General features: G+C 37.0%; 1 protein-coding gene across 4 annotated transcripts in view; it reads left to right on the forward strand.

Moving 5' to 3' along the window:
* RPS6KA6 (ribosomal protein S6 kinase A6) overlaps positions 1-14,614 on the forward strand; it is a 151,266-nt gene that overhangs the window by 90,269 nt on the left and 46,383 nt on the right. For all 4 annotated transcript variants that reach the window (XM_064483005.1, XM_031446151.2, XM_031446153.2 and 1 more), the window contains 2 exons: positions 11,794-11,900; positions 12,190-12,227. In XM_064483005.1, the coding sequence (XP_064339075.1) occupies positions 11,794-11,900; positions 12,190-12,227 (145 nt within the window). The remainder of the gene's footprint in view (positions 1-11,793; positions 11,901-12,189; positions 12,228-14,614) is intronic.

The raw sequence follows: 14,614 nt of genomic DNA on the forward strand, positions 1-14,614 counted from the left end.
GTGAGAGTTTTTCTCATAAATGGGTGTTGAATTTTATAAAATGCTTTTTCTGCATCTATTGAGATGATCATGTGATTCTTGTCCTTTCTCTTGTTGATGTGATATATTACATTGAGAGATTTGCGTATGTTGTGTCCCTGGGATGAACCCCACTTGATCATGACGTATAATCTTGTTTATGTGCTGTTGGATTCTATTTGCTAATATTTTGGTAAGCATTTTTACATCTATATTCATCAGTGATATTAGCCTGTAATTCTCTTTTTTGGTAGTGTCTTTGCCTGGTTTTGGTATCAGGGTGATTGTGGCTTCATAGAATGAGTTTGGGAGTATTCCCTCCTTTTCAATCTTGTGGAAGAGTTTGTGAAGGACTGGTATGAGTTCTTCTTTGTATGTTTGGTAGAATTCCCCGGTGAAGCCGTCCGGTCCTGGACTTCTATTTGTAGAGAGGTTTTTTATTGCTAATTTGATTTCATTTCTAGTGTTCTGTTTGTTCAAGTGGTCAGTTTCTTCTTGATTCAGTCTTGGTGGACAGTATGTTTCCAGAAACTTGTCCATCTCCTCTAAGTTATCCATTTTGGTTCCATATAGTTTTTCATAATATTCTCATGATATTCTGTATTTCTAGGTTGTTTGTTGTAATTTCTCCATTTTCCTTTCTTGTTTTGCTTATTTGTGCTCTCTCTTTGTTCTTCTTTGTGAGTTTGTCCAGAGGTTTGTTGATTTTATTTACTCTTTCAAAAAACCAGCTTTTGGTTTGATTGTTTTTTTCTATTTTTTTTTAATCTCTGTTTTATTTATTTCCTCCCTGATCTTTATTATTTCCCTCCTGGTGCCTTTTGGGGTTTGTTGCTCTTATTTTTCTAATTCTTTTAGCTAGTGGTTTAGATTGTTTATTTGAGATTGTTTTTCTTTTTTGAGGAAGGCCTGTATCGCTATAAACTTCCCTCTGGGCACTGCCTTTGCTGTGTCCAGAAATTTTGTGTGGTTTTCTTTTCATTTTCATTTGTCTCTAGATATTTTTTAATTTCAGGTTTGATTTCCTCATTGACCCATTGGTGTTTTAATAGCATGTTGTTTAATCTCCATGCTTTCCTTTTTTTCCACTTTGTTTCTCTGTTGTTGATTTCCTGTTTCATGGCATTGTGGTCAGTAAAGATGCTTGAGATAATTTCTATCTTCTTAAAATTGTTGAGGTTTCTTTTGTGCCCAAATACATGATCAATCCTAGAAAATGTTCCATGTGCACTTGAAGAGAATGTGTATCCTTTTTTGGCGGGGTGTAATGCTCTGAATATATCCACCAAAGCTAATTTTTTTTGTATCATTTAATTTCTCTTTTGCCTCGTTTATTTTCTGTCTGAAAGATCTGTCTAGTGATGTTAATGTGGTGTTAAAATCTCTGACAATGATTGCATTCCCATTTGTTTCCCCCTTTATCTCTGATAGTAATTGTTTTATGTATTCAGGTGCTCCTATATTGGGTGTATATATAATAATGAGTGTAATATCCTCATATTGTATTACTCCATTAATCATTATAAAATGTCCTTCTTTATCTTTCTTAATGGCCATTGTTTTAAAGTCTATTTTGTCTGAAATCAGTACTGCAACACCTGCTTTTTTGGCTTTTCCATTTTCGTGAAATATCCTTTTCCATGTTTTCACTCTCAATCTATATGCGTCTTTCTCCCTCAGTGTGTCTTTTTTATGCAGCTGGTTGAAGGTTGTTGCTTTATTATCCAGTCTGCCACTCTGTGTCTTTTGACTGGAGCATTCAGTCCATTAACATTTACAGTAATTAATGATAGATGTGTGTTTTTTGCCATTTTGAACAAATTTTTGCAGTTGATTTGGTATTTCCTCTTTGTTCCTTTCTTCTTTCTTTTGTGGTCTGGTAGTATTCCTTTGTATTATCTTGGGTTTTATTTAGTTTTTGTGACTCATTTGTAAGTTTTTTTGCTTGTGATTACCTTTTTTTGTAAGTCTATTAACCCATTACTATAACTTTTGTATTAAACACATAGCAATATAACCTCACACCCATCCTACTGAGAACAAAAAATTTAAAAAAGAAAAAAAATACTCTGTATTTTCTTGCTTCCCTCTGCCACTCTTTATGATTTAGATGTCTTCTTTTATAATTTTGTGTTTATTCTTTTTGTAATTCATGGTAGTTACCACCTTTCCAGTTGTGGGTTTCTCATTTTTGTAGCATCCTGCTTCTTTTCTATTTAGAGTAGACCTTTCAGTATTTCTTTTAGCATGTGTTTAGTGTTGCTAAACTCTTCTAGTTTGTGCTTCTCTGTGAAATTGTTTATCTCTCCTATTCTAAAGGATAGCCTTGCTTGATAAAGTATCCTATGCTGAATCTTTTTTTCATTTGGGGCTTTGAATATATCTTACCATTCCCTTCTGGCCTGTAGTGTTTGTGTAGAGAAATTAGCTGAGAGCCTTCTCGAGGTTATTTTGTAACTCACTCTTTATTTCTCTCTTGCTGCCTTTAGGATCATTTCTTTATCCTTGACTCTGGCCATCCTGATTATGATACATCTTGGTGTGGGTCTGTTCGGGTTCTTCCTGTTTGGGACCCTCGGAGCCTCCTGTACTTGGATATCTTATTCCTTCTTTAGGTTTGAGAAGTTTTTGGTCACGATTTCTTCAAATACATTTTCAGTCTCCTTTGTTCTTTCTTCCCTTTCTGTAACCCCTATTATGTGTAGATTGGCACACTTTATATTATTCCATAGGTCCCTTATATTGTTTTCATTGTTTTTTATTTGTTTTTCTCTTAGCTGTTCTGCTTGGGTGCTTTCTGATGTCCTGTCTTCTAGGTCACTTATTCGTTCCTCTGCATTATTTGTAAAGCCTTTAGATCAGCACTCATCTCAGCAAATGAGTTTACCAATATTACTTTGCTCTTCTTTATAGCTTCATTTTCATTTTTGACATATTTTATATCTCTAAACAATATCTCTTTTAGTTCCTTCAGTACTTTGATTACTCTTTTTTTTGAAATCTTGATCTAGTCGGCCATCCATGTCTATTTCTGTGATCAAGCTTTCAGGGGATTTCTCTTGCTCTTTTAATTGGGAATGGATCCTCTGTTTCTTCATCTTCCTCATATCTCTCTGGCACTGTGGCTTATGGAATATCAGTTACCTATTGTGTTCCTTAAGGAGTTTATTTTTTTTATCTATCTAAAGCCTATACAGGAATAAAAGTCAAAACAAAGAGAGAATTTTAAAAGAAGGGAGGAGAAAAAAGTTTTGAAATCAGTGCATAATGAATAATAGAAGAGCAAATTGAAACAGAATAGCAGTTGTGTTGAGATGTCTTTTAAAAACCTTAAAAAGAGAAAAGATCAAAAAACAATATTTGAAACTTGTGTATAGATAATAACAGTAGATCAAAACTAAAAGAAATAAAACTGAAATGAGGTGGATTTTAAAAAATAATACTAAAAATATCTTAAAGGAAAAATTTTAAAGGGATTAAAACTGGAGACATATACAATTGTTTAAGAAGTAAAATTTTTAAAGTTAATAGAAGAAGAGAGAAGCAAGATGGCAGAGTAGAAGGATGCTTGTAGCTCACCCTTTCCCACAAATACACCAAAACTCACATCTATGGATCTACTCAGCCAACCAGAGCACCTGCCAAACTCCGACAGAACATCACCCTCTTCGAAAGACAAAGATGCCAAAAATCTGTTAGGAGGAGAGGAAGAAAGAAAGAAAAAAAAGCAAAACACTGATCCTGCAGGGAGGGAGCGGCAAAGGAGGACTAGCACTCGTTTGCTGGGTCTCCCCTCTCCAATGGAGAGGCCAGCGGGACAGAGGGGGAGCCTCCAAGGCTCAGATCTGCCCTGAGCACCCCTTGACTGACAGAACTGAGTGAAACGGGCACAAAGGGTCCCCGCGACACCCAGCCCAAGACGCCAGCCGGCAGCTTGGAGCTGGGACAGGCCGCCCGAGCCAGGCGGAGGACTGGGGCAGCTGCACTGAGGCAGCCCCGGAGAAATGCAGGGTGCCGCGCGCCATGGCTGGGAGGGGATACAGAGCAGAATTTATTGGTCCCCCATAAATTGCAAAAAAAAGAAACACGGCTGGTGTACCCTGGGGGGAGGGGCGCCATAGCCTTTGTCTCATCTGACCTGTGCCACCATTACTGGCATTTCTCACGAGAAGAGAAGCGGGGCGCAGCCACAGCTGCCATCTCCTCCTGTGTGCAGCAACCAGGCGGGGGCAGGGCCGAGACCTGAATCCACACCCCGAGGGTTCCATAACCTCCTAGGCAGGACTGAGGCTTGTTTACAACCCAAGGCAGATAGGATCTTTCTGCCCTGGTCCCTCAGAGAACTCGAGCCACCAAAACAAACCAGGAGCTGAGATTTGGCCCGGAGCAGGGGTGGGGCCGTTCTGAGGTCTTCCCAGTGCCCGACTTCAGAGCTCTGACCAGAGGTGGATTGGGCAGCTGCACAGAACAGTGGAGTGACCGGCGTCAGGAGAAGGCGGGTGGCCCCCCACCTTCCTGGCAGGAACACAACACCTGACCATGGTGCTTGGAAGGGGCACGATCAGCCCACCTGCCTCACCAAGCCCAGCATCTGACTGCAGCATCAGGAGGGGGAGTGACCCGCCTGTCCACTGGGAAACAGCTCAGCACCTGACCCAGTATTGGGAGTGGCACGATCTGCTAGCAGACAGCCACTGGGAGCAGCACAGACGAGGGCACCAACAGAGGGCCTCTAGAAGCAGCAAGCTGAGTATGTGAAATAGGGCAAAGACACGAAGACCTCTCGATAAAGTCATTAAGAGCACACATCTCCAGGAGAACTAGGTAACTGAGACTCCTTAAGCCACATTGCCAGAGAGATATGAGCAAGATGAAGAAGCAGAGGAACCACTCCCAATTAAAAGATCAAGAGAAATCCCCTGAAAGCATGATCAAGGAAATAGACATTGATGGCCTACTAGATCAAGATTTCAAAAAAGGAGTGATCAAAGTGCTGAACAAACTAAAAGAAATAGTGTTGAGATATAAAGTATGTGAAAAATGAAATAGAAGCTATAAAGAAGAACCAAGTAGAATTAGTAAACTCATTTGCTGAGATGATAGCTGACCTAAAGGCTGTGTAAAGCCGACTAGATAATGCAGAGGAACGAATAAGTGACCTAGAAGACAGGACAACAGAAAGCCCCCAATCAGAACAGCTGAGAGAAAAGCAAATAAAAAACAATGATAACAATATAAGGGACCTATGGGATAATATAAAGCATGCCAATCTACTCATAGTAGGGGTTCCAGAAGGGGAAGAAAGAACAAAGGGGATTGAAAAGGTATTTGAAGAAATCATGACTGAAAACTTCCAAAACCTAAAGGAATCAGATATCCAAGTACAGGAGGTTCAGAGGGTCCCAAACAGGAAGAACCCGAACAGACCCACACCAAGACATATCATAATCAAGATGGCCAGAATCAAGGGTAAAGAAATGATTCTAAAGGCAGCAAGAGAAAAGCAAAGAGTGAGTGACACGGGAACCCCCATAAGGCTCTCAGCTGATTTTCTACACAAACACTCCAGGGCAGAAGGGAGTGGCAAGAGATATTCTAAGTCCTGAAAGAAAAAAGATGCAGCCTAGGATACTGTATCCAGCAAGGCTATCCTTTAAAATAGAAGGAGAGATAAAGAACTTCACAGACAAGCAAAAACTAAGAGTTTAGCAACACTAAACCCATGCTAAAAGAAATATTGACAGATCTACTCTAAATAGAAAGGAAGGAGGATGCTACAAAAATGAGAAACTCATAACTGGAAAGGAGATAACTGCCATGAATTACAAAAAGAATAAACACAAATTTGTAAAAGAAGACATCTAAATCATCAAGACTGGGAGAGGGAAGCAAGGAAAGCCACTGTGGAAAACAGTATGGAGATTCCTCAGAAGACTAGGAATAGACTTACCATATGACCCAGGAATCCCGCTCCTGGGCATGTGTCCAGAAGGAACCCTACTTCAAAATGACATCTGCACCCCAATGTTCATAGCAGCACTATGTACAATAGCCTAGACATGGAAACAGCCTAGATGTCCATCAACAGATGACTGGATGAAGAAGAAATGGTATATTTATACAGTGGAATACTATTCAGCCACAAAACCCAACAACATAACGCCACTTGCGGCAACATGGATGTTCCTGGAGAATGTCATTCTAAGTCAAGTAAGCCAGAAAGGAAAAGAAAAATACCATATGAGATCATTCATATGAGGAATCTAAAAAACAACAACAAAAAACAAAAACAAAACAAAACAAAAAAACAAATATAAAACAGAAACAGACTCATAGACATAGAATACAAACTTGTGGTTGCCAAGGGGGTGGGAGGTGGGAAGGGACAGACTGGGATTTTAAAATGCAGAATAGATAAGCAAGATTATACTTATAGCACAGGGAAATATATACAAGATCTTGTGATATCTCATAATGAAAAGAAATGTGACAATGAATATATATATGTTCATGTATAACTGAAAAATTGTGCTCTGCACTAGATTTGATACAACATTGTAAAATGACTATTACTCAATAAAAAATGTGAAAAATAAAAAAAAGTTAATAGAAAATAGAACTAATTTTTTAAAAAGATAAGAGAATTTTATACAAAGGGATCAAAAAAGGTTTCAAAACGGTGTATAATCAATAATAGAGGAGCAAGTTGAAGCAGACTAGCAATCGATTTGAGACGTCTTTTAAAAACCTTAAAAAAGGAGAGAAGGACATAAAGATATTTGAAACCTGTGTATAATCAATAACAGGAAATCAAAACCAAGCAATGTAAAAATGAAATGAGGTGGATTTTTAACAATAATAATAAATTTAAAAAAATGTTAAAGGGATTAAAACTGGAAGCATATACAATTGTTTAAACAGGAAAAATTAAAAAGGTAATAGAAAATAGAACAGTTAAAAAAAGATTAAAAAAAAAAAAGGGATGTAGGGATGTGTTCTCGTGGAAACTCTGCACTCTTAATGATTTTATCGAGTTCTCTTTCTGTCTTCGCCCTGATTCGCGAACTCAGCTTGCTGTTTCTCGAGGCCCTCCATTGGGGCCTCTCATCGGTGTTGCTCCCAGTGCCTGTCAGCAAGCAGATCGTACATCGCTCCAACACTGGGTCAGGTGCTGTGCTCTTACATTGTGGGCGGACAGGTCACTCCCTCTTCTGATGCTGCAGCCAGATGCTGCACTCTGGGGAGGTAGGTGTGTGGATGGCTTCCCTCCTAGCACTGCAGTCAGGTGCTATGTTTCTGCCAGGAAGGCAGGTGGCCACCCGCCCTCTCCTGGCACCCATCGTTCCCCTGCTCTGTGCAGCTGCGGGTTCGCCTTGGGTTTGTGCTCTGTAGGCGGGCTCAGTGAAGTGGGCGGAACAGCCCCGCCCCTGCTCCTTGCCAAAACTCATCTCCTTGTTTGTCTTGCGGTGCAAGTTTTCTGAGGTACCATGGCAGGAAGATCCTATCTGCCTCAGGCTGTAAACAAATCTCAGTCCTGCCTAGGAGGTTGCGGAGCCCCCAGGTAAGGATTCAGGTCTCTGCCCCGCCCCTGCCCAGGCGCTTTGCACGGGAGGATATGGCGGCTGTGGCTGTGCCCCTCCTCTCTTCTCCTGAGAAGTGCCAGTAATGGCACCGCAGGTCTGAGGAGACAAAGGCTATGGCACCCCACCCCCACCCCAGGGCACACCAGCAGTTTGCTTTGCTGTTTTTTTTTTTTTTCATAATTTATGGGGTCCCCAGGTTGTTCTGCTCTGTATCTCCTCCCAGCCACGGCGTGCAGCACCCTGCAATCCCCCCGGGGTTGCCTCAGTGCAGCCTCCCCAGTCCTCCACCTGGCTCATGTAGCCTGTCCAGTCCCCCAGCTGCCAGCTCGCATCTTAAGCTGGGTGTCGCAGGGACTTTTTCTGCCCATTTAATTTAGTTCCGTTGGTCAAGGGCTGCTCTGTACAGATCCGAGCCTCGGAGGTTCCCCCTCCTTCCCGCTGACCTCTCAGTTGGAGAGAGGGAGATTCAGTAAATGAGCACCAGTCCTCCTTTGCCGCTCCCTCCCTGCAGGAACATCCCGCACTGTTTTGCTTTTTCTTCTTTCTTTTTTCCTTTTCTCCTACCAGATTCATGGTGTCTTTGTCTTTTGAAGAATTCGATGTCCTGTTGGAGTTCAGCAGGTGCTCTGGTTGGCTGGGTGCGTCCGTGGATGTGAGTTTTGGTGTATTTGTGGGAGAGGGTGAGCTAGGAGTGTCCTTCTACTCTGCCATCTTGCCCCCGAGTCCAGATGTTTCACTCTTATTTTTGGGAATACGACTAATCTTGGTCCTTTGAGCTCTGTGGGTTTTTTTTTTTTTTTAATCCTTTAAGGTTATTCTTTTCCTGGGCTTAAGTAGTTTCCTCAGATCTCTGATTGGCAATTTTTTAATCATGGATCTGATTGGATGGCAGACATCCTGCAATTTACCTTGTTAGGTGATAGATATTTTTTATTCCTATAAATATTATTGAGCTTTGTTCTAGTATATTTGTGGAACTAGTTTGATTATTTCAGGTTGTTTAACTGGATCAGAGCAGCATTTAATCAGGGGTTGATTTTGCTCTATTCTGAAGCAAAACCCTTCTGACTACTCTATCTGACACCCTGCGAATTATAAGGTTTTCTGCTCTGTTTGTGGGTAATAGGAACTATTCCTGGCCCTGTGTGAGTTCCATGGATTAGCCCCTCTAATTCTTCCATTGGTTATCTTCCTGGCTCAGGATAGTTTCCTCTCTCACATGTGCTGAGCATTTCTCCGCTGAATACCTGAGGAAGACCATCTACATAACTCTACAGTTCACCCTCTGTAATTCTCTCCTTTGTATTCTATCTTGGGAGTTCCGTCCTTCTTGTCTCCCCAGTCTCTTAGCTCCATCTCATCAACTCAGGCGTTTTGTAGGCTCTGTCTGACTTAGCACTCTCTGCATTACTGCTTAGAAACTCTTTCCAGGTAGTAAGCTAGGACAGTTTTAGAGTTGTTTGTATCTCTCAGTATTCACTGTTCTTTGTTGCCTGATGTCCAGTGTCTTGAAAAGTCTCATTTCACTTCATATATTTTGTCCTGTGTTTTAGTTGTTTCAGATTAAGTCCTATCCTTGTCTACCTCATTTTTTCTTAAAGTGATAGTCTGGGAGTAGCATTTTAATTGGGTGATAGTGACTCAACATCTCACTTCCAGAATTAAAATGTTGAGTGTGGGAGAGCTACTGTTGATTTCCAGAGCTCTGGAACTTCCTGTGAGAAAGGAACCATGTGCTTCGGGGATGCTAGCCAGTGCTTAGGTGGCTAAAGTCTCAGGCTTATATCTGTCTAGCTATAGTGCAGAACATGCCATATGTGAACGTAGACTGTGACCTTAGTATATTGTTTACTCTAAAACAGTATGTGTTAGGGTCTGTCTAGGACCCCTTTCCAAAGTGGTTCCTTAAAAGACCTTAATAAAAGCTGGTTCTAAGATATAGGGGGACAATAGTGTAACAATTATTCATGATTTCTTGTGTTAGATTGTAGAAGTGTCAAGAATATGTTTGAAAAATTCTTACTTTTAGTCATTTCTGATTTTCTTTTAAACTCTTCAGACCTCCATTCTCAATGTGGGACTATCTAAACCCATATTAGCACAGAGATGCAGTCAGTAAGTTTTGATTCCTAAGTCTAGAATGTTAGGTAAGAACAAGCATTTTAAATGCATTTCCTAAAAGACAGTACATTAGTATTATCATTGAATCGGCTTCTAAAAAGTGATTTAATGGCTACTTCTATGGACAGCTTATTGATAAGAAGTTTTTTAGTGGTTATATTTCATTTGTGTATACAGAAAAACTACTGCATCATCCAAAATAAGGGTTTATTCTTTATGCCTTAGAAAAAGACTAAAAATACATTTTTTGAAATCCCGTTTATCCCTTCCCACCCTCCACCCCCTTGGCAACCACAAGTTTGTATTCTCTGTCTATGAGTCTGTTTCTGTTTTGTATTTATGCTTTGTTTGTTTGTTTGTTTGTTTGTTTAAGATTCTACATATGAGTGATAGATAAACAAGATTATACTGTATAGCACAGGGAAATATACACAAGATCTTATGGTAACTCACAGAGAAAAAAATGTGACAATGAATATATATACATTCATGTGTAACTGAAAAATTGTGCTCTACACTGGAATTTGACACAACATTGTAAAATGATAATAAATCAATAAAAATGTTAAAAAATACATTTTTGTATGCTGAAGAATTTTATACTGTATGTCATATAAGTTTTAGAGGGAATGATACCTCCCCAAATTTCTCTACTCCCCCAATACACACAAAGACACACATACACAGGAACAAACACACAAAACTCTTAAGCCATGCCATATTTTGCTAATATCAAAAAATATAATGGGATGAATGGCTGGTAATCATAAAGCTTCCAGTTCTTCCAGAGTTAATTTATAGACTTAACAAAATTCCAAAGAAAATCGCAATAGAATTCTTGTTTGTTTGAAATTGACTGATTTCATCAGCGTACCTGGAAAAGCAAACAAATGAAAAGAACTAAGACATTTTCAAAATAAAGAATACCTTTTCATTGCCCTACCGCTTGTTTAAAATTTTATAAAGCTGCTGCTATAAGCAAAAAATCATAGTTTCAACACCAGATTAGACACAAATTGTGTAGTCCATGAATATTCTAGAATATATGAATTACCATATATTATTATAATAGAGGGAGAATCACAAGTTAATGGCAAAGAAATTGATTGTTCAGTAAACAGTATATGAAAAATTGGTAAAATATTTCAGAAAAAAACATTTTAAATTGTCATCACTACCATATAGAAAGATAAATCTTGCTTACATTATAGAGCTAAATCTGGAAAAAAGTTTATCCTAAAAGAAAATGCAGCTGAATATGTAGTTGACTATTGAATGGAAATCTCCTTAATCATTAAAGTAATAGAGGAAAACCATAGAGTAATTATATATAAATTTGACTACATAAAATTAAGAATTACTGGACATCAAAAAACAACACAAAGTAGGAAAATATTTACAAATAATATAGAAGACTGACATTTTTAATATTTAAAGGGCTTGTACCAATTGAATAATCAGTAAGTAAATAATGGAAAATAGACAAAAATATTACTGATAATTCACTAAAAAGTAGAAAGGTGACTAGACATGGAAAAATGTATAGCCTAAGAATCAAAATTTAAAACAACTGATGCCATTTTTGTATCAAATTAGAAAATATCTTTTAAATGGTAATATTCAGTGCTATCATGGATATGGTGAGACATGCTTTCATAAGCTGCTGTTGGGAGTAGAAATTATTGTACTTACCTTTTGGCAAATAATTTTGTTGTGTATGTCAAGAATCTTAGACTATTTATTCTTCTTGACCACCTAGCATTTGCTGTTTTATTTCTCAGAAATCCATTTTCCATGCATATCAAAAATACGTATGTGTATTACACTTATTTATAACACTGAAAAACTATAAATAACCTAAATAAATATTTAAGTAAATTATAGTAAATTAGTGAATTGATATTGTACAGTTATTGAAAACTCTTTATAAATAAGTTTTGAAGATATAGAAGAAAACCTATCTACTTTTATTTTATTTGTTTAGATTTGTCTGTTTAATGGTTTTTAAAGAAGAAAATTTAAATAAATTCAACATTAAAAAATCAAGTAGTAAATTATTATTTTATTCTAGGTTCTGTTTACAGAGGAAGACGTGAAATTCTACCTCGCAGAACTAGCCCTTGCTTTGGATCATCTGCACCGTTTAGGAATTGTATATAGAGACCTGAAGCCAGAAAAGTAAAGTTATATTCTCTTTATGTGTCCCTGTTACCGGTAGTTCTATAACTACTTTTTCCCCATTAAGTCTTTTATTTTAAATATTATGTGAAAATATATATGAATTATACAATTATATGAAACTTATAAAAAGTAATCTTCATAAGATACTCATTGATTTTAAATTAGTCATTTAAAAATTTTCCTGCATATCAAATATATATTGACCTAATTTATGATGATTTTTATGTAAATGTTGTATATAAAAATATTTTATCCCATGTTGTTGAATGTGAATTTTGATTTACAGCATTTTGCTTGATGAAATAGGACATATCAAGTTAACAGGTATGCAAATTTTCTCACTCTTTAAGCCTGTTTTATATTTTTTGTAATTTTAATATATATTTGTCTAAGCCTGTTTTTTTTCCTCTTTCTTGATTTAATTTGCCTTTTATTCATCTCTCTGGTAAACTAAAGTTCCTTTAAGGGGTAGATAACACAATATGTTCTAATTGTAATACCAAAAAATTATATAGGAAAGTCGCTAAATTCACTAGGAAATGACATTTGGTTTTCTAGGTAAAAACACATCATCTTCATTTCAGTTTGAACTGAAAGATTTATCATAAGTAGTTATCACATTTGAAATATGGTGAATTATAAACTTTAAACCAGATGTTTCATAATCAGGTTCATTTTATTCTTTTTTTTTTTTAAAACATGTTTTATTTTACTTTATTTTCAATATTGAAGGCTTACCGTATGTAACATACTGTGCTAATTTTCACAGGCCTCTTAGGCATAAAGTATCCTTATTATACCATTAAAAAAACTTTTTATTTTCAAATAATTGTAGACTCACGTTAGGTTTCAAAATTAGTCCCAAGAGGTCCTGTGTACCCATCACCCAGCTTCCCCAAGGTGACATTTTACAAAATTACACTACATTATCAAATTTAGGGAATTGATTGGTACAGTAAAACTAACTGGACTATATACTTTACTTGGATTTCACCAGTCTTTTGCATGTATTCATTTTTTTATTTGTCTTTGTGTATAATTCCATAACATTTTATCCACATATATATATTTGAATACTGTCACCACAATCAATAAGCAGAACTGATCCATAATCACAAAAGAACTCTCCTGTGCTGCCCATTTATAGTCACACCTTCCCCCACTTCCCTCACTCCTGGCAACCACTTACAAGTTTTGGACCTCTAAATTTGTTATTTTAAGAATATTGTATAAATAGAACCATAGTGTAATCACACACCTGAACATTTATCTCAGAGAAATAAAAACTTACATACGCACAAAAAACTATACATGAATTTTCATAGCGGCTCTATTTGTAATAGCCCAAGACTGGAAATGTACCAAATGTCCTTCAAAGAGTGAATGGATAAACAAACTGTGATTCATCTATACAATGGAATACTACCCAGCAATAAAAAGGAAAGAACTCTTGATAGATGCAACAACTTGGATGGATTCAAGTGCGTTATGCTGAGTGAGCATAATCAGTTTTGTCAAAAATAGTACAGCAAAGGACCTTTATGGAGTGGTGTAAATCTCTTAAAGGTAACAGAGGATAAGAAAATTCTCTTCCCTTCTTCCTTCTCTCTGGAATGGCCACAGAAGCCAATGTTCTGCTCTACAAGGTATGTTATATTAAGCTGGACTAATCTCAAAAACTAGGTTTTATTACATGTAATTTTGAAATAAAATTGCAGAGTTTAAAAGCCTTAAAGTGTAGAGAAAGAACATAGTAGCACATTGAAAATATTTTTTAAATTATGCTGAAAATCATAATGCATTTAGTTATTATACAAGGATAAGTAATTTTTAACTGAAAATACTCAGCATGGTTAGAAAATCAATTTCAAGGGATCCTAAAATTAAGTATTAATGTTGTACTTTATTTTAAAAGAGAAATACAGGACTTACAATGTCTTTATTTATAGAATTAAGGTATAATTTACATAGAGTAAAACTCATCCTTTGAATTCTTGTGATAATAGAACTATTCCATATCTTGACTGCATCATTGTCATTATTGTGGTTGTAATATTGTAATATAGTTTTGAAGATATTACCATGGGGGAAACTGGCTGAAAGATAAATAGGACATCTGGAGTATTTCATATAATTGCATGTGAATCTGCAGTAGTTTCAAAATACGAAATTTACTTTTTAAAATATAACTTTTTGTGTATAGTTCTGCAAGCTTTGACAAATGCATATAGTCTTATAACCACTGCCAACATCAAGATATAAAATAGCTCCATCACCCCCCAGAATTTCCCCCTTAAAAGTCACTTCTCCCTTTACCCCTTGACAACCGCTGCTGTTTGGCCCTATGGTTTTGCCTTTTCCACAGAATAATATAGAGGAAGACAGTCTATAGTCTTTTGAACCTGGCTTTATTAACTTAGTATAGTGCACTTGATATTCATCCATATTGTTGTGTGTATCAATAATTTTTTTAATTTCTGAGTAGTGTTCCTTTCATGTCGGTACCATGATTTGATTATCCAGTCTCCAAGTAAGGGGCATTTAGATTGTTTCCTGTTTTTGACAGTGACAAATAAAGCTGCTATAAATATTCATGTATAGGTTTTATGTGAACATAAATTTTTATTTCACTTCAGTAAATACCAATGTAGTGGGATTGGTTGGTTGGTCGTTTGGTAAGTGTATATTTAATTTAATGAGAAACCTCCAAA

The sequence above is a fragment of the Camelus dromedarius genome, chromosome X (assembly GCF_036321535.1).
Source record: "Camelus dromedarius isolate mCamDro1 chromosome X, mCamDro1.pat, whole genome shotgun sequence".
Taxonomy (NCBI): Eukaryota; Metazoa; Chordata; class Mammalia; order Artiodactyla; family Camelidae; genus Camelus; species Camelus dromedarius.